Genomic DNA, 20,952 nt, shown 5'->3' with positions numbered 1-20,952 from the left:
TTTGCCATTGATGTCACTATGTGACTATAGAAAAAGCGGCCACGCCTTTTGTTGTTATTTGTTTTCTTAACCTGTGTGTGCATGATGTGTGCGTGTGTACAGTATGTGCACATGTGTGTGACCAGGGTCAAGACCGGGTAAAGGTCTTCACTTTTTACCGTAACCAGAGTCTCTTGTCTGTTGCTCTATGTGCCAGGCTAGCTGAACCTTAAGCTTTTGGGGACTTTCCCATCCCTGGCTCCCACCTCCCAGTAGGAACCCTGCAATTGCAGAAAATGCCTTCCTTTTACAAGGTTCTGGGATCTGAATACAGGTCCTCAGACTTGCTTAGCAAGCATGTTACCCACTGAGCAATCTCCCCAGCTGCTGCCAGGTCCACCTGATGGCTCGTGAGGAAGCCGGCACGTGGGAGAAAGGATCAGCTGCTCAATGGAGGAGAGATGCCAAGTGGAAAATGGAAGCAGAACAGAGAGCAAAAGGCAAGGAAAATGAATTCTTAGCAACTTTCAGGAGCTGTCTTTAGCTTTAGGGACTCTTTGCACTTCCTTTCCATGAAATAAATTGGAGCCCACAGGTGAGTTCTGAAATCAGCGCGTGTAGGGAAGGGCGTTAGAGAACCTGCTGTTGTAGATCACGTGACCAAAGGGACACAGGCAATGTTTGTAAACAGGGCACTTGGAAACGAAGGGCTTGAAAATACTTTGAAAAGATATTATTTTAAAAATCAGGAAATAGACAAATTAAAGTTTAAGGAAAATTAGAATATTTAACTCCTTCCCCTAGGCATCCAGCTAAAGTAAACAGACAAATTAAAATTCTAACATACCTGCAAAGCCTGTTAGAAAGCAGACCCTCGGACACCCCGGCCATCGATTCCTCAGTCCTCCACCCTGAAATGCTCCAGCCACGGAGGGACCTCCGCAAGCTCGTGCCATGTAACCGACTGTACAGAATTCCTTCCTGCCCTTTCCCCCACCAACCGGCTCCTGTTTATACACTGACAAGAGTCGAAAACCTCAAGTTGAAACACGAGACAAAAACCCTCAAGATGTTATTGAGTGTATTAAAATAAAATCAAAAATAGAATTATTAAGTATGTACACAACAGAGTAAGTGAAAGGGGTGGACACAGCGGTTTCCAACTGCAGTTTACAGTGCAATACCCAGGTGGGTAACAAAGCTTCTCGGGTCCTGCTGGAGGCTTCTCCGTGGCCACCTCCTTCCTTCCTGCAGGTGTAAATAGTCTCACACATCTTACACAATTCAGAAAAGAGAAAAGAATCACAAAAATAGTCCCAAACACGGCATTTTTTCACTTCTTAGAGTACAGCTAACATGTATGATTCATAAAATGTTCAAGTCATTTGAGGCAGTCAAAGAAAGACTACGTTTTTTGGAAGGCCTTGTAAAGATTCTTACGCTTACGTCAAAGTTCTCCCAAAGGACCCTGTCAGAAAAGCCTTTAGAGAATACTGTAATTGAAATACCCAGACCATTAAAAACATTTCCCCAGAGGGCAGAGCTCTCTTGCCGTCACTGGGAGGTCTGGGTGGTGGTGTAGCTCCAAAGGGCCCCAGTTCAGCAATGGTCTCTGCCTGCCCATACATGGCGCTCCTGCAGGGCGAGCGGGTGCTACCTCCCGCCCGGCCGTCCGCCTTAGCATAAAGGAAAATGTTTAACAGTCTCAGACTGGAGTGGGGGTGGGGTGGGCTGGGGGTGACGGGGTGCGGAAGTGGGGAGGAATGAAATCTCCACAGCGAAAACATTCAAAGTTAGAAAAGATGTCTTAAAGCTGGTGGCTTCACGTGTAAAACCTAACAGGCTGTATTAGTAGTTTTTAAAGAAGTAAGCCAAAGCATGGAGGAGGTCAGGGAACATCTGCTTGTGCACGAGGTTATTTTTGCTAAGTGAGTTTAGTTCTTGCCGCATCTGGAAATTTGTGGCCGACAGTCTCTGAGCCGGAGTCACGTGTAGAGCCGGCGCAGTGCGTATTGGAGGGAGAGGGTGTTTGTATTCTGCCTGTGGTCCCACCGAGCAGTGGCCACCCGTGTAAGAAACAGCATCTCAAGTCCAGGGTGTTCTTCCTGAGTTAATCTGGCCTGTCCGTCAGGAACCAGGAACACAGGGGGTCCTGGCGCGAGATGATTGGCTGCGTCCGAAGGCTGCTTTTCCTGCTAATTACAAGGGGCAGGACTCCGTGCCCACTACGGCTGCTGCTGGTACTGCCCTTCCGTGGCGGTGTAGAAGTCATCCAGGACGCTCTGTAGGTAGTCAAACGTCGGCCTCTCTTCCGCCTTTTCTTTCCAGCACATCTTCATGATGTCGTAGAGCTCATCTGGGCAGTTCTCCATGCGTGGCATCCGGTAGCCCTGGGACAGCGCACTCATCACATCGGCGTTGGTTCTCCCTGTGGCCCAGAACAAACAAAACAGCAGCCACAGTGAGGTTAGAAGCCCAGTTCAACGGCTTAGCACTGCAGAGACCAGCTTACACAGCCTGGGGCTAGGATGGAAAAAAAAGCTTCCTTGAATCTGCTTATGGGTTGGAGGATATTCTCCCCAAATTCATAGGTTGGCGTTTTAACTGTCAGTCCCTCAGAGTGGTACTGTAATTGGAGATAAGGCCCATAAAGAGGTGATTAAGTTAAAATGAGCCCTGCAGGTGGGTTCTGTTAAGTTGGGAGCATCACCCTAGCCCCTGGCATCCATCCCAGTCCCCTGGCCTGGGAGTTGCACAGGTCTGGACTCCAAATCCCAGCACGCCAGGGTATTTAAGTGGGCTGCCAGGGGAGGAACACGTGGTCCTGGGTTTGCAAGTGCTCCCTTTTCTGTCTCCCCTGCCATGCTATCTGCCACCCGAGAGCACTTACTAAGATAGAGAAGGAACTCTGCAGGCAGCTCAATCACTATGTTCTGGAATGGACACGCGTGTCAAGGAATCAGTTTGCAAAGGCAAAATCAGGCATATCTCATAGGCATCCTAACTGAATTAGACTCCCAGATTCCACATTAAAAACCCAGCAAGGGGGTACACACTTGTAATCCAAACTCTGGGGGCCAGTGGGGGTGGGGCAGCGGAGGGTAGCGGAGGACAGCAGAGGTGAGGCTAGCCCATCGCCAGCCAGTCTAGCCTACTTGGTGAATTCCAGGCTAATGAGAGATTGTCTGAAGAAAATAAAATAGACAGCACCGAAGAGTGAACCCCAGTGCTGTCCTCTGGCCTCAACAAGCATGTGCACACGCGCATGCCTGTACTCATACATGTAACGCACCTGCATGTCTGTAGAGTACTCCCTCACACTAGCGTGCACACACATACATACAGATGGATACGGGACTCGGCTGACCTTTCACATTAACCACACCAGCCCGATATTCACCCTCAGTTTCCCCTTTGGCAGGGCAGATTCTTTTTAGCATTTAAAGAAATTACAGGGGCTGGAGAGATGGCTCAGTGGTTAAGAGCACCAGCTGCTCTTCCAAAGGTCCTGAGTTCAATTCCCAGCAACCACATGGTGGCTCACAACCATCTGTAATGAGGTCTGGTGCCCTCTTCTGGCGTGTGGGCATGCAGGCAGAATGTCGTATACATAATAAATAAATAAATCTTTAAAAAAAAAAGAAATTACAAATATCCTACACACATCTCATCCTTGGACGCCCCTCCAGCCCTTCACTGACTTCCCTCCATAGCACAGGGTTGCTAAGGAGCCTCCCCTGATGTAACCTGTGGAAGAATGCTTGTCCCTGCCCTGCAGGAACTCTGGTGTCTAAATGGAAAGAATCAAATAAGCTTTGTAATAGTCTGTATCTCTTTTCTAAAATTTCATCTATTTATTATGTGTGTGGGTGTTTTGCCCGAGTGTATGTCTGTGTTATCTCATGCACACAGTGCCTAACGAGGCCAGAAGAGGGCATCAAATTCCCTGGGTCTGGAGTTATAGATGGTTATGAGCTACCACATGGCTGCTGGGAATTGAACTCTGGGCCCCTGGAAGAGGAGCCAATGCCCTTAACTGCTGAGCCATCTCTCCAGCCCCTTTCTTCCATTTGTATCTCTTCCAAGCTGTTTAAGTGGTGAGTTAATTTTCCTCAAGTCTACTCATGAAATGCCGTTTTCCTCGCTGTCTCCTAGGGTCCTCTGACTGGAAGATTTCAGGCCTTTCTGCCTAGGCAACGAGCAGGTAGGTATCACTTTTCTGTAACTGGAACTTGGGTCTCCACAACATTCTGTGACTCTGGCTATTGGGTCCACTTCTGAAGAAATGTCTGGTTTTACTTCTGCTTGAAGTTCTAGGGTGCTAGTGGGGCTGCAAGCTTGGTTAGGAATATCTCGCTCACTTCCTTCCTGAAGAATCCTTGGTTGCATTAAAGGTCAGATGCCCACAGAAGATAAAGCTTTGTGTGGTCTCCTAAGCCTCCCTGCAGATTTTTCTAAAGAGCATCCTCAAAGCTGTAGACCAAGGGCAGCACGTGCCATCCTGCCTGGGGAATCCACTTTCGAAAGAGAAGAAAGAAGAATCCAAAACTTGTCTTCTCATGCTTGAGTGAACAAACAGCAAGACATGATACAGCAAGTCTAATAGAAGAGCGGAGATGGGAGGCAGAGCTCCGACCCATGCTAAACCCATAGTTGCCGCTTAGTTTGTGGCTAGGCTAAAGAAGGCAAACGCCCATGGGCTGGAAGCCTCCAGGCTTTCACGCTGCATCCTTCATTCCTTCCACAGGGCTTGCTACTAATCACCATGGGTTATGAAGGAGCACTAAGTTCCTTTCTCATAGGAACCAGTGCTTGCTCTTGCGGGCCCACATTAGTCACCCAGAGAGAGTTTTTAGGAAGTGAGGCCATCCCCTCCATTTAGCTCATTCTACACGAGCCTGCTCGCCCTTCTGCTTTCTACCATGCATTGAAGCTGTACAAGTTCCTCACCCCATGGCAGCAAGCTCCTGAGTACTGGGTACTGGAGTTACAGACAGTTGTGAGCTACCATGTAGGTCCTGGTCATCAAACCTAGGTCCTCCCAAAGAGCAGCCAGTGTTCTTAACTGCTGAGCCATCTCTCCGGCCACTAAAAATTTAGCTTTAAATTCATCTTATTCACACAGTTTTGACTAAAAGACACTAGTGAGAAATTGGGAATTTTAGAAGAACCCCCCTTCGTGTCAATACAGACTCTGGAGGCAGGCAGAGCAGGTAGAACAATGAAATTCAGCTGTAGATATGAATGATGCCCTCAGTGACATCGAAGATGGGAAGTAAGTCCTTCACTGATGAACAGTAGCAACTACCTCCTGAAGGGAGAGACTACCACCCTGCTCACCACCCGAGTTCTCACAAGTAGATGTTGAAGGCCCTGGTTTCTTGTAAATTCTGCTCCTTGGAGGAGGCCATCAGTGTCTAAGGTGCCTCATTTAAGCACCCAGAGCAGTGCCAAGTGCACTCTGAAGAGTAAGATAAAAGCCAAGAAGGACCCACACATCTTTCAGAAAGATTTTCACAGAAGAGGACGTCCCGGAGCTCTGCCGGGAGCATGGATTTGGGGTAGATGGCGCTATTTTACTTTGTAAATGTCTTCAGGCTGTTTAGTTCTTCCTTCACACAGAACACGCGAGAGGGAAGTAGGCAAGCGATACCTGGGTAGGGGATTTTCCCGTAGGTGACGATTTCATACAGGAGAATTCCGAAGGACCACACATCAGACTTGATAGTGAAGCAGCCAAAGTTGATGGCCTCTGGAGCCGTCCACTTGATAGGGAACTTAGCACCTGCAGAGGGAGACACAGGCTGGAAGGTCATGGATCATTCTCTCCTTTGAGTTTTTAGAAATTCAAGTTATTTATTTGGAATAGGTAAGATACATGCACAGTCAAAACAGACGTGGTATCAAATGCCATTCCCTTTGGGCCCTCCCTTCCTTAGAAGCACAGTTTCTTTTAGAGCCTGTAGGGGGCTCTGTAACTGGCCTAACTTTAACCGCAAAAGGACATGGCATACCATTTTGCTTAGTGTGTATTTTTGCCTGTCAAACCAGACTTTTTAGCACTGATCTTTGGTGTAGACATTTTATAGAGTCGAGCATGCTGGTGTTTTCCTGTAGTCTCAGATGAGGCAGAAGGATCTCTTGATCCTAAGAGTTTAAAACCAACCTGGGACAGTCAAGCAGGACCCCATCTCAAAACACCAAACCTAACAAACATAACAAAATGTCCCCACAAAACAGTTCAGATTTTTCTTTAATAAGAAAAATTATGGAACAGCTAAGGGTTCGTAGCCATCACTTGAAAACATTGCTTTTACTGTGTCTTGGCATGAAGTTTCATACATGTATTGGCTGCAAATCAAGGCCCTGTCTTGAAGGTGGAGGCAGGAAGGGAGGGAACACATGGTGGGCTGGTGGGGGGTGGGGAAGAGGAGGGCATCAGGCATGGGGTAGAAGGTGCAGGAAGTGCACAATACGCTCGCATAGAAAAGGCCCTGTAACTCCGTGTACATACCTTCCCGCGCTGTGTACTCATTGTCCTCGATGACTCTGGCGAGGCCAAAGTCTGCAATCTTGCACATGAGGGAGTCCGAGACCAGGACATTAGCCGCTCGCAGGTCCCGATGAATGTAGTTCTTCCGCTCGATGTATGCCATGCCCTCTGCGATCTGCAAACGGAATGGGCCCAGGTTTGAATTTTAGGTAAGCGGTCATGGCTTGCCATCACGGAAAACTCAACAATCCTTGAGTGTGTGACATCCCTTTATGTGAATTATTCTGATTGCTTGAGGTTTTAAGATAGTGATAAAGTCACCCTCAAGTCCTTTCTAAAATCTCCCCCTAACATTTCTAACGGTGGTAGCTTTAAAAAAGATTTTTTTTCACTACATGTGTGCATATGCGCACACGTGTGCGTGTGTGTTGTGTCTTTGGGCCAGAATGTAAACTTTGAGGGCAGGTGCTCATGGAGACCAGCAGGGGGCATTAGAGTCCCCTGGAGCTGGAGTTACAGGCAGTTGTGAGCTACCCGACAGGAGCGCTGGGAACTGAACGAGGTCTTAACTGGGTAGCTATTTCTTCAACCCCACGGCAATACTGTTTGTTTTGTTTTTCTTAAATAACAGTATATTTCAACATTTTTTATTTATTTTTTTAAATATTTATTAATTATGTATACAATATTCTGTCTGTATGTCTGCAGGCCAGAAGAGGGCAACAGACCTCATTATAGATGGTTGAGCCACCATGTGGTTGCCGGGAATTGAACTCAGGACCTTTGGCAATGCTCTTAACCTCTGAGCCATCTCTCCAGCCCTCAACATTTTTTAAAGTGTAAAACTATTTTGCCTCTAAAATCTGCCCATGCTGATGGGCAGATGTCATTCTTCAGTGAGGAAACATGTTATGCTCCGGATGTTTCTGTCCCCCAAGTTTATATATTGATACAATGACCCCCAATATTATCCTTAATGTGTTGGCGGTCATAAAGTAATTGTGTCAGGGAGACAGAGCAGACTTGGTGACCTTATATGAAAGGCCGCATAGAGCTTCCTGGTCCCTTCTACCCCAGGCTGCCCTAGCTATTAAGAGGCTGTCTGTGAAGGAGAACTGGCCCATGCCAGTCTCTGAATGTGCTGACGTTTTCTCCTGGCTGTCCCTAGGACTATGGGAAATAAATGCCTTTTGTCTGAGCCATCCAGTCCATGCTATTTTGTGGCAGGAACCAGAACTGGGACAACAGGAATGGAGAATGTGATGTCCCAATACAAGAACATTCATAAGGCGCCAGGAGCAGGATGTGAGCGGCGTGCTGGCTGGCGAGATCCTCTCTGTCAGGCTAAGAAAGGGGTGTGGTTCCAGATGGTTCCAGATCGCCAGAGCCTCCCAGCACAGTCCCTCGGGATGAACGGAGCATACCGACAACCAAGCTAGACCATGGGGGAAGATGAGAATTCAAATAAACAGTAGCAGAGAGAGGAGAAGCGACCACTTAGTGCGCTGGTAGACAACGCGGCACAGCTCCAAAGTCAGCGAAAGGATCATACCGCCAAATCACACAGTCAAGGATAAGGAAGGAAGTATGTGTGCCCGTGTCTGTGTGTGTGTGTGTGTGCGCGCGCGCGCGTGTGTGAGAGAGAAGAGAGAGTTAGTGTAAGTCACCTCCAATCAGGATTATTTCTCACCATAGTGAGCTGATTCTGGCAGATTCTGTGTGGCCTACAGCAGCTCAGTTGGGAGGACCTGACTTCCTCCTCCTCACCTCACTGATGTGAACCCCATCCGAGCCCCTTCCCCCTCCACTGCTCAGCAAAGGAGCGACTCTTTATCACTCCCTTCTCCTCTGGGCCACATCCTGGTTCCCCTTCCAGGGTTATCCAAGCACACAGGATTTGGCAGGTGCCATTCTTGGGGTCACAAAAACCTGAGAACAGTCAATATGTCCCAGAACTACTTCAAAGTCTAGTTAACCCAGAACTTCACTCCTGATGGCCACCAAGGAATGATGTGGGGTTCCCCTCTGTAAGCTGTCAATACCGCTGATTAATAAAGAAGCCGCTTTGGGTCTATTGCACACAGAATAGGGCAAGGCGGGAATTCCAAGCAGACAGAGGAGGAGAGAGTAGGTGGAGTCAAAGAGAAGCCATGTTGCCGCGGAAGGAGACAGATGGTGGATGGAACCTTACCAGTAAACCACAAGCCTTGTGGCAATACATAGAATAATGGAAATGGGTTAATTTAAGATGTAAGAGCTAGCTAGCAACATGCTTAAATGACTGGCCAAGCAGTGTTTTAATTAATACAGTTTCTGTGTGATGATTTCGGGTCTGGGCGGCCAGGAAATGAACGAGCAGTCTCTACCAACAAAGGAACACTGTCCAGATGCCTTGACAAGGCTGCCACGGTCCTACAGAACCTGCTTCTGCGCATCCTCCAGCTTCCTCACCATGATCACTCCCACAGCCTCCTGGCTACCACCCTTGTGCCCGTGCATCTCCACCGTTCCCCATTCTACCTGTGGGCCCATCTCATGTGCCCACTACCAAGTGCGTGCATCCCTGGGCGCAGCTGACACAGCTTCCCACTTCGCCCATGGGCGCAGGCGAGCTGCACACACTCCTCCATCCAGCTCTGGACACACTTCAAGTGCAATGGCACGGGAACCTGGCCGTGGAAGGCGTCACTCATGTGACAATTGGTGAGCACACAAAGCAGAAGTCAGGTGTTGACAACAGGAACACCTGAGGCTGAGCTGGATAGCAGTGACGGGGTGGCCCCTGCTTTCCCCCACTCTCAATGTCCCTAGGCACTCAGAAGATGCACTCTGATCTGGAAAATATTCAAAACAGCTTCAACAGGAAGTCCACAGAAGGTGGTGAGAACGAGAGCCCTGGTGAGGGCGTGCGACATGCGTGACTTCCTCTAGAAGACCAGTGGGCCATGGCATAGAGGGCAGAGGGTGATGTAATATGAGGGAGGTAGGAGTCAGGCCTTGGTTTTTTTTGTTTGCTGGCACACCAGCCTCAACCAGGCTTACTCGGGAGGGCCGCTAAAGCTGGAGCGTGCAGAGCACGCTGGGACTAAGTAGAAAATGAGGGCAAGAAGTTGTCGTCCAACTGGGTAGGATATTTGAGCTTAAGGAGATAGTAAAATGTCTCAATGAAAGGAGCCAGAGGCAGGTTCAAAAGGGACACCAAGGAGCCGGGCGGTGGTGGTGCACGCCTTGAATCCCAGCACTCGGGAGGCAGAGGCAGGCGGATCTCTGTGAGTTCGAGGCCAGCCTGGTCTACAAGAGCTAGTTCCAGGACAGGCTCCAAAGCTACAGAGAAACCTTGTCTCGAAAAACCAAAAAAAAAAAAAAAAAAGGGACACCAAGGGACAAGGGACCAAGCAATTGAGTGGTATCTATGGACACTGTCTGGGCCTCTTTCTAGTACTCCTTAGTAACCAAACCTTTGTGGAATTTTAGGTAACAGAGACCCACCTAGCTCCTGTTCTAATAGTTATATAGAACCTGGGCCAGGTGGACAAAGGAGCTGGAGCTGGCAGAAACGCCGACTTGGGCTGGAACTGCGGGGAATTGGAAACCTGTGTGGGACACAGGATCTGAGCAGCAGCACAGGCAGCAAGGGCTCACCTCACCATCATGCTTGTCCACGGAGTCCCATGCTCAGCTCATCCTAAGAACATTCTAGGAACCTGAAGGAAGGTTTGCATCACACCCAAGCCAGGCACCTGCTGCAAGGGTTTCAAAGCGATTCTCGGAAACAGTGAGTCTTGAATAGGCCTTGCTTACTTGGGCTTTCCATTCTAGTCGGAGAGTTTTGTGGAACTCAACTTCCAGACAGTAGTATGGGTGTGACTGAGACAAGATTCTGAGCGTAGCTCTAGCTGGGCTGTGTAAATTGTAGTAACCCAGTAAGGTGAAAGGCTATCACACACCATAGCTCCTCTTTTCCAGGCCCCTCTCTTCAGTCCCCATCTCCACTGTCTTGTTCTTTTCTGGCTTCTAAAAACCAAGCAAACAAAAACCTTTAGAATTAAAATAGTTTTGCTTTAGCCAGAGAAAATCTGGCTATGTCTGATAGCACCAGGAAGAAACCAGAGCCAGCTCCCACTGGTCCAGTCTAGGGACGAGGCTCTGGTCATAGGATTCCTTCTCCCTCTTTCAGGACACTTAGCATTCTGCACTGCAGGAAGAACTGTCATAGAAATACATCAAGCTGGGCTGGAGAGATGGTTCAGAGGTTAAGAGTAGTGGCTCCTCTTCCAGAGGTCCCGAGTTCAATTCCCAGCAACCACATGGTGGCTCACAACCATGTGTAATGAGATCTGGCGCCCTCCTGCATGCAGGCAGACCACTGTATACATAATAAATCGATGTATTTTTTTCTCAAAAAAAAATACATCAAGCCAAGGCATGGCTGTCCCTGGAGATCCTAAGACAGAAGAGCCCAAGCCCCTCATTTTCTATGTCCCAACACCTTAGAAAAGCTGCTGGTGAGGCAGCTACTGGAGAGGTCAAGTCTAGTGAGGAAGGATCTGTTGGGCCCAGGAGATGGTCTTGTGGTGTTATTGTTTATGTATATGATAATGGTGGTGGTGACGGTGGTGATGGTGGTGGTGATGGTGGTGTTGGTGGTGACGGTGGTGATGGTGGTGTTGGTGGTGACGGTGACGGTGGTGGTGGTGGTGGTGGTGATGGTGGCTGCAGCGGCAGCGGCAGCGGCAGAGGCAGGGGAGTGGTGGCAGTGGCGATAGTGATGTAATTGTGATGACAGGTAGTCAGGGAGATGCTAATAATCACCACTTCCTCTGCTACTAATTAAGAACTCATTGTGTTTTACGTCCTTTATGTTTAATTTATGTCTGTCCAGTAGGCAGGTTTTACTTCCACTGAAAACATGAAAATGAGCTTAGAGAAGTTAAGGACTCCATAAAACACCAGGGTGAAGGAAGCCGTGGAGGTTCACTCCATGACCTGGACGTCTGTCCAGTATGATGACTGGCACTTGGAAGTATTTATGACCGAAACAAATGCTTCTCTTTCAGTGAAACACACCATGGCTGTGTGCTGCTGTCCTGGGAGGAAGGGCTGAGCTGCCAGGCAAGGCAGAGAACTATGAACCACGGGGTCCACACCAGCTGGTACCCTAGGCACAGAAGGTTGTCATGATGCTACCTGGGGTGAAGGACGGCCTTGTCTTGTTAGCTGCTAGACAGACTTGCTGCGTCTGAGTGCAAGCAGAGACACGGCCTCTCCAATGCACCTTAGGATGGAAGAGAGGCTTCAGGGGCTGCCTCACCCAATCCAGTCAGCTGACTCTCCTCAACTGACAGCCGGCCAGCTGAGCACCTTCAGCGCCCATCAGCTGAGTGGCCTGCGCTTCACAGACAGAGACAGAGACAGGAAGTATCGGCCGCTAAAGGAAGCCACCCAAGGAGCTTCAGCAGGCAGGAAACACCGCTGCCTCTTCCAAGGAGAGGCTCAGTTTGGGGGGCTGTAGGGTGAGCTGGGTCAGGGCTGGCTCTCAGGCCTTGGTCGGAATCCCAGAGTCCACTATGGACTGCTAGCCTGTCATGTTTTAGTCTATTCATAGCTACGCGGTTGCTTGGCAACAGGGATTCATTCTGAAAAATCTATCATTAAGTGATTTTATTATTGTTCAAGCATCATGTGCTAAACTCACATAAACTAAGGTGGTGACATCATCACGAGGTGACATAATCTGTGACCGTAGTTGTATATGCAGCCTGTGGGTGCTGCACCATTATCATGCCGTGTATCACGGTGTGGCTTTTCACACCAAGTGGTCCTTACAGCATGATAGTTCTTGCTGTCTCATTTCTCTACAGTTAGCACACACAGAGTCTTATATACACACATAGCCTTTATGTACACACACAGTCTTGCATGTACAAACAGCTTTATATGTACACACACAGCCTTATATGTACACACCAGCCCTACATGTTTAAACACATTTATGGTGAGTGGGGTGGGGTGGAGATAAAATATAAACTCCAGAGTCTTTTTACTTTGCAAGTAATTTTCTCCTAGGATACAACTTCAGGAATGTTCAACCAGACTAAAGATTTAGAAGAAACTTGTTTGGACAAGCTCACATACATTTTCCATCCACTAAGTGGAAAATTGATCTTCCCATTCCCCAAACAAGGGGTGTCCACTGTGATCTGTCTCATCAGCCCCCTTGACACTGAGGCAGGGTCGGTCTGAGGAAGGCAGCACTGGCCCCTCTCCACCGTGAACACAAGCTTTCTCTCACCACTGCACGCTCTGAGCGCCACGCTGGGGTGTGGAGAACATGGAAGACCCTCAGTGACACACAAGAGGCCTTCTTTATGGAAATTTAACTCTAGCGGGAGAGGTCAATTGTGTCCCAAAGCCAGGCAGAGCCCAAATCATTCTCCTTGCAGGTGGCTTACTTATTCATGATGTTCATTCCCAGGTCTGTTACCTGCTTCCCCCATCACCCCACATGGCGCAGCTTCTAGCTAGGCTCGGTGCATGATGGTTGGGATGCAGGCAGTTCCTCTCCTACCTCGTCCCTCGCGTGTTCATGGATGCTGGCTTGGCTGTCACTGAGAAACTTCCTGATGCTTCAGACAGATAACTAAGTGCCTCATGGGTGACCTGGTGTCTCTGCCCGTCCTAATTGCTACAGCGTTGGAGAACGTCAGCAAATGGAGGGCGAAAGGTTGTTTTTGGTTATAAGACCCACACTAGAGTCAGCTGACTTGGGGAGAAAGGAATCATGGTACCACATGAAGGGCTGAATGCCTCTCTACCCTCCTCAGGAAATCCCAGCCTCAGTGAGAAGCCAGGACTGAAAAGGCAGCCTGCCTACGAACGGGTTGTGAAAATACATCAGTCATTCAAGCAGGCAGCAAGAGACACTAAACACGAGGCCAGCAAATGGCAGGGGAGAAGGGCTCAGCCACCATGCGGCCTCAGAGGCTCTGCTCTGTGGGGCAAGCTCACCTCTCTCCCTTGTTTACCACTTGCTTCCTAGGGCTGAGGAAAACGCTCAGATAGTTAACTCCAGGCACCAGGAGCAGAGGGAGCAAGCACAACATCAGTTAAGAGAAAAATGAACAACTGACATACATCCCAGTCTCTGAAGTGACGTCCCCAGCAGGGAGAAGCATCTAAAGACAAGAGCGGAAAACAGCGAGTTTGCAAATAAACCAAACAAGGACCGAGAGCACAGCATTTGTCTCATGATACCCAATTGCCACAGAGACAACAGATAGTAATAGTCATTGATTCCCCACGGGGGTCCCTACACTGCAATCTGTAAATGCAGTCGGGGGATCATGCAACAGAAAGCCCATCATTACTGTGCAATCTTCTTTGTGTGTGTATGGCGGTGGAGGGTGTCAAACTTTCTTGGAAATTTTAGTGTTATTGAGTTATAATATTCAGCTTTCCCAAGAAAGCACCAGTTAGAAATAAAATCTGCTTTGCTGTAGATGATGGAGGTGATGAGTACAGCTACCATTGAACAGCTTCTCCTCAGCCCAACACTGCGTAGCTTCTATCATAGCCGGAACTAGCCCACATGACAGGTTCTGTTCATAGCAAAGAAGAGGAGATGGAGGCCGGAAGTCTGTGCCAAGCGAGGCCAAGATCTGAATCCATGTCCAGAGGGCTCCATGTGAGCACACGGGCTTCCACCTTGAAGAACAGTGCTCACCAAATTGGCAGCACAGATAAAGGAGGGAAGGAGGAAGATGATGATGAGGTAACGTAAAAGCCAGTCAAGGCGAAGCCTGCCGTCTGGGAGCCTGTCCTCACAGCTGAGGGCGAGGGCGGAGAATGGCACACACACCTACGCAAGGGCACTTCTGGGGCTGGTCAGAATGTAACTGGCCACCAACATACAAGAATCCCAGTTTTCCAAGGGTGGCTCCACCAGGCCACGGATTGTGTTTAAGTTAGTATGTTACCATTAAAAAAAAAAATCACTTTCTTTAGGGGTGGGGAGGAATTGTCAGTTACTTAGACTTTCTCTTGTGAGGTCACCCACGTGTGTCTACTTAACACTGCAATCAAGTGTGTAAATGAGCGAGAAAAGAACAAGTTCTAGTGCTGGGGACCCGAGCAGATGCACACAAGCAGCTTGGTGGGCTGTTACTGTTAAAATAGAATTACTGTAGACCCCATAAAGTCTTTCTAACAAAGGAGAACTGACTCCCAGAACCGACACAGAAAAGCTCCTAATCCTAGAGCTGGGGAGACAGAGACAGGAGGATCCCTGTGGCTCGCTGGGGAGGCAGAGACAGGAGAACCCCTGTGGCTCACTGGACAGCCAGTTCAGTGAGAGACCCTGTCTCAACAAAAGGTGAACTACTCCTGAGGAATGGTACATGAGGTTTATCTCTAGCCCTTCATACACACATGCAAATATACCTGTACATGCCTGCATACACACACACACACACACACACACACACACACGAAACCACTGTAGGGCTTGAGCAAGACTTGCACACTGGTGTTCCGAGAAGCACTGTTCACAGTAGCAGCCCAAATACCCACTGGTGGTTGAGTAGATAAACAAAACGCAGTATGTGCATACCATGGAGCACTCTTCCGTCAGCAGAAGGTGTTGGGAGCCGGGTAAGCCAGTCTCGGAGCAGCGTATGACTATCTGTCCATCGGGTTCCCGCAAGGCACCCATGGCAACGGATTCTCACTTGGCAAGGACCAGGAGATCATGGGACAGTGTAGGAATTTGCAAAATCCCTGAAAGTTCTGTCCTTTCTTGAATATTTTCCCCTAAGATTCAGCAGTTGGCTAATGCTCCTCAGATTTCTTATCTGGAATTATTAATTACAACTCCCAGTCCTAGGAACTTTTCTGACTCATGATAGATAGTTTGATACCTATGAGAAAGCAACACTTTGAACATTGACCGTGTCTCAAAGTTCTGGAGAGGAGAGTAAGGCACGCAGACACAGAATAGGGAAAAGGCCTCAGGAATACACACAGCGCCAACTGTTGAAATACAACTGTTGAGTTCCTGGATACTGAGAATATAGAATCAATGATAAGATCTAGTGTATTCTGATGGGAATAATATGTAAATATAATTATTTTACATTAATGTAATGTAAAATATGGGATGATAGGTCCATCTTGACCATACATAGGAGCTTGTACCGGGAGAAGTATGGTCTAGTGAGATAGGAAAAGCCTGCCTTACCAAAGTCTGCCTTTTACAGAGAGATGGATACAGGGGCCCCTCTTGTAGAAAAGGGAACTGTATAAAGGCATTTCTTGCAGACATGAAAGAACTGTCCAGGTCTGAATATCGTTGTCCTTAAAGCATTGTGCCCATGTCTATTACTTTTTAACTTTGTAACCTCAAGTAGCTGCCAGCTGACATCAGTGCTGTAAGAGCAGGATGTGTCTGGCTCGGTATTTAGTTAAGTCTGTAAAAATGCTGAACTCTGTGTCTAGAATAAGATATGTAGGGGGTGGGAAAGTGCATTTGGGGAAGCATAAAGGGGAACAATGGGGACTTTTATAATCATTATGATGTATTTCTTAAAATACTATGTATTTCTTAAAAGTCAAAAATAGGAGCTAATAATAAAGGTATTCATTTAGCCTGGTAGGAAAAACTCTGTTAAACAGTAAATAAAGACGGCTTGAGCTACTCGGGGTCACCTGAGTGCAATCCACTTGGTGGTCGGAATTCCTCCTTGTGATGATGCCCCTTTCCTGTCTCAGAACCTGAACCTGAGCTAAGGCTAGACCTCGGCAAAAAGGAAAGAGATCTGATCAATGTTACAATACATATGAACCTTGCAGATATTAATCTAAATGGAACAAGTTAGTTAGGGCCTTTAAATTGTTCAGTTCAGAGCTACAGAAAGTAGAGTGGCTAGCAGGCTGGGAAAGGAGTATGTGGCTTGGATGCAGGGTGTCAAATGGAAGATTCAGCATTTTAGAAGTGCTTAATCCCAGAAATTAATAGAGGGTTAGCACCCTGGGTGACAGGCCGTGTGGAGGCCCCGAATAGCAGGGCAGGACCAAACAGGAACTGTGGAAGAATCTCTTCCCTTTCCCTCAGTTCAGTCTCAAAAGTGCAAATGGGTCAGCGAGATGGCTCACGGGATGAAAGCTCTTGTTCCTTAGACTGAGTTCAACAGTTCAACAACCTGACTTCAATCCTTGGAACGTGCGTACACACACACACACACACACACACACACACACACGCACGCACACACACACCACACATACCCCACACAAATACCACAAACACACATGGACAGGAGAATCATCTGGAAGTTTCAGGCCTTCTAGCCTGGAGTAAATAGCTTCGTAGGAACAAAAGAGATTCTGCCTCAACAGGGCAGAAGGAGAGAACAGATTCTAGAAAGTTGTCCTCTGACCTCCATACAAATGACGTAGCAAATATGCACCCACAATCAATCAATCAATCTCTCTCTCTCTCTCTCTCTCTCTCTCTCACACACACACACACACACACACACAATAATAATAATAAAATAGTAACAATATGCTTCAAATAAACAAGTGTGGCATTACACAGAGTTAGGGATTAGCAGGAAATGAGAAGATTAGCAACAGCATCTCAGACCTCAGTATTGTGAGGATATAGCAGAGATTTGGAGTCAGTTGCTTGAGCTTATGGGAAATGGAAGCAGATGATAAATTCTACTTTAAATTTTTTTAGACTTATTTAATTTTTTGTGGCTGACTGCTTTGCCACATATGTGTGCATGTACCACGCACACGAGTATGACATAGGGAAGTCAGAAGAGGAGGCTGGAACTCCTGGAACTGGTTACAAAGTTAGAAAGTAATAAACATGGGCACAATGATGCCACACTCTCAGGAAAGGCTACATTGTAACAGATACACACCCGTTTATAGAATTTAAATACAAAATGAAAATAGAAAGCTAAAGCATGCAGTTACACGTCTGCAAACAGGTAATAGCACATAGAACACGAACCTACCATGAGATTCAAAGGACAGTATCAAAGGATTGCTGGCAAAGACATAACAAGACAGAGTACCCAAGAAACTCCCAGGAAAATAACTTGCAGTAGTGAATAAATAGAAGAAAAGACCCCTGGGCTCATACACAGAAAATAAACACGACTGTAGTAATGGAATAAGAAATTAGACAGGATGCCGGGCGATGGTGGCGCACGCCTTTAATCCCAGCACTCGGGAGGCAGAGGCAGGCGGATCTCTGTGAGTTCGAGACCAGCCTGGTCTACAGAGCTAGTTCCAGGACAGGCTCCAAAGCCACAGAGAAACCTTGTCTCGAAAAACCAGAAAAAAAAAAATTAGACAGGATTGCTGCTTTCGAGTGTCCTGAGACATCAGCACTCACAACCTCCTATAACCCCAGTTCAGGGGGTCTGATGCTGTCCTCTGGCCCCCGTGGTACTGCACATACATGGTGTGCAAACACACATACATACACATTAAATAATTTTAAAAATAAAATTAGACTTACTGGATTGGATCAGAGAATGAATAGCAATACTTAGTCTGGGGAAGAACATAAATAAGAAGATACTCCTCCTTTTTTAAGACTTTTATGAACAACTATCCAAATTAAAAATGAACACACACTTTGGGAGTGGTAATTCTCCAATCAAGGATTTATCCTTCCAACATACTTCACAACTCCATGTACATGGGCATTCACAATCACCATCCATGTCTGTCACGGTAAGAAACCCCAGACCAAACCAAACAACGAAACCCTAAAAAAGCAACGTGAATGTCTAAGAAGAAAGATGTGGCTACATAAATCACAGTAGAGCACAGAAGAGGTCACTGAGTGTGGCTCCATGAACTACAGCACAGACGCAGGAGGATGCTGAGATGGCAAACAGAGGTACAAGGTCCCCTATGCTGGACTAAAAAATACCCCAAATGCGGTCATTGATGACATTGCAACATAAAATATATAGGAGGAGAGCACAATGTATCCTTCTATTTGAAAGGAAGAGTTGGGAAATAAATTTGAGTTTATAATCTGCAAAGTAATTGATTTTCTTCTTTTTATCCATTATCCATTATTATTACTAGTTCTTAAAATATTAATCAAAAATAAGATAAAATGTAAATAAGAATAACAGATATTTGGAATCAGAATTTAAGTTCTATTTTTCCTATAGTACTACAACAAATTTACACTGACTATTTATATTATTATTATTATTATTATTATGATACTGGGGGCTGAGCCCTGGGCCTCAGGCATCCTAAGTATTGAGTTTTATTCCAGTATACCAGGCCTGTTTTTACATCTTAAAAAAATGTATTTATTTTTATAGTTTGTATAAGGGTGTTTTGTCTGTACGTATTTGCACGACATACATGCAGTTCCTGCAGTGGCCAGAAGAGGGAACCTGATCTTCTGATTACAGAAGCTGTTACAGAAGGCTGTTTAATTGCAGTGTTAAATGCTGGGGACTGAAATCAAGTTCTCTGCAAGAACAAGTGCTATAAACTGCCAAGCTATCTCTCTAGTTTCTTTACATCTTTCTAAAATTATTATTTTTAAATTTCAAAGTCAGGCCCTCAGTAAGTTGCTCAGGATGGCCTGGAATTGGAACTGTTTCTGCCCTAGCCTTCCGGGCAGCTGGGATTACAAAGCACCCGAGCAGGCTAAAATGCTATTTTAAATAATTAAAATTCTGAACATACTTTCCCAGAACCTTCAAAGTGTGGTTGCTTGTTTCATGTTATATTAGCTTTGAAGGATTTCCAGTGTCATCAAGCTGTTTGTTTTTGTATAAGAATACCAATGTTAGGGGTTTAGGAGACAGCTTGGGACGTGCTTTGGAATTCTGGTCACTGTGGCTTCACTCACCCACAGCACGTCGCTGCTGTTAGCATTTTTGTTGCTGTTGCTGAGCCTGGACCCAATGGCCTCACCGTGACTCAGCTATACCAGCACTGTCAGTGGATCGAAGGGCAGAAGGTCATGGTCCTTCTGAGCCAGGAGACTGCATTTACTGATCCACCCACCCACCCGTCTATCTGCTGACACAGTCCTCCCACCTCCCAGACCCTTATTCTCGAGGCAGTGGTCCCCTAGAACAGGCCTTGTCTACCATGTCTACTTTCTAATAACAGAGACAGAAAGTAAGAATTTGGCAAACAGGCACCAAGCCAGAAACAAAGGAAACAGATCGCAGGCACAGTGTCTTTCAGCCTGTGCGCTGGGAAGGATCTCGAACTCACTCGCTCTGTGATGCACTGCAAGGGAGTTTGTAACAGGATCTAACAAATTCCAAATAAACCTGAAACAGATTCGGGGTCATCGTTATTTATATATATTTCTTCCCCTTTGAAGTGAGTTTTCAAAATAGCCCGTGTTTATGGATGAAGCCTGGGACGGTTTCCCCTCCACCTACAAAGCTTTCTCTTACGGATATGGAAGCAGGAGAGGTAGAGGCTGGAACCACACTGGAAGTTACCATGTCTGCTCACCAGTCAGAATTTACCCAAGCCCACTGGGTTGGGCAGACATCTCTGGGCTCCCCTGAGTTAAGAGTGTGACAAAAATCTAGTTTCTCCAGCAGACGCGCCTCTGACAGGTTGGCCTACAAACTGATCTCCCACCACCAAGCAACTTCCCAGCCGCAGAGCTCACACAAGCCCTGGGCACACCTGTGGCTTATCCTTCACTACAGGTAACAAGACCCGGGTATATATAGGTTTAAACAAAAGCTTGGGGGGGGGGGATAAGAGGGAGGAGAGGGAGAAGGGGTGGGAGGAGGAACTGTAGTTGGTATGTAAAATGAGTTTTAAAAGATGCTTAAATGAGACTTCAGATAAGAAATAACTTAGACCCTGTGACACAGATTTCCAACAAATAACAGAAATTCATGAAAAGAAATAGCATCTAATATAAACTGTAGACCAATGGTCTTTATCAGGGCTCTGCCTGTCCTGAGAGATCTGCCAAGCTCCGGGCATCTCTGAGCAATACATGAGTCAACGCTTGTCACCCGACAGCACCCTGACAGTGACCAGCAGGCTCAGGAGCAGGGAAACCAGGAGCAACGAGCAGCCAGGCAATTATTCTGTGGATCATCAGGAGAGGTGAGGTGCTGGAAGTTAGCAGTGTGGGTCACCTGTGCAGGACTGGGTGAGCGAGCGACAAGGTGTGGGGGCTTGGCGACCCTAAGGATGGTGCTGCCATCAAGGGAGGGGACGAGCCATGGGTGGGAATGGTTCCGGAGCAGGAAGAAAAGGCACTCAGGTTGGGCACGGTCAGTGTGTGGGGAGAAGCCAGGAAAGCTGTGAGCTGGAGGGAATCATTCGAGCTGGAGGCTCAGAGGTGGACAGTTTGACTAGATCTACAGTGTCCCCAAATTACAGTCCTTTAGAATGGAAAAAGAATGCGAGTCAGTGATTCTCAACCTGTGGGTCACGACCCTTTG

At 47.2% G+C, this 20,952-nt stretch overlaps 1 protein-coding gene across 3 annotated transcripts in view; it reads right to left on the bottom strand.

The window, feature by feature from the left end:
- Window positions 1-1,043: 1,043 nt before the first annotated feature.
- Window positions 1,044-20,952, bottom strand: part of Lyn (LYN proto-oncogene, Src family tyrosine kinase) — a 107,236-nt gene continuing 87,327 nt past the window's right edge. For all 3 annotated transcript variants that reach the window (XM_041657118.1, XM_041657119.1, XM_041657120.1), the window contains 3 exons: window positions 6,494-6,647; window positions 5,633-5,764; window positions 1,044-2,407 (listed from right to left, as the gene is read on the bottom strand). In XM_041657118.1, the coding sequence (XP_041513052.1) occupies window positions 2,205-2,407; window positions 5,633-5,764; window positions 6,494-6,647 (489 nt within the window). In that variant the 3' untranslated portion in view covers window positions 1,044-2,204. The remainder of the gene's footprint in view (window positions 2,408-5,632; window positions 5,765-6,493; window positions 6,648-20,952) is intronic.

This window comes from Microtus oregoni, unplaced genomic scaffold (genome assembly GCF_018167655.1).
Source record: "Microtus oregoni isolate MIOR12 unplaced genomic scaffold, Mior012 000008F_ref0000371, whole genome shotgun sequence".
Taxonomy (NCBI): Eukaryota; Metazoa; Chordata; class Mammalia; order Rodentia; family Cricetidae; genus Microtus; species Microtus oregoni.
The sequence above is the reverse complement of the archived record's forward strand: the minus strand, read 5'-3'. Positions and strand labels throughout refer to the sequence as shown.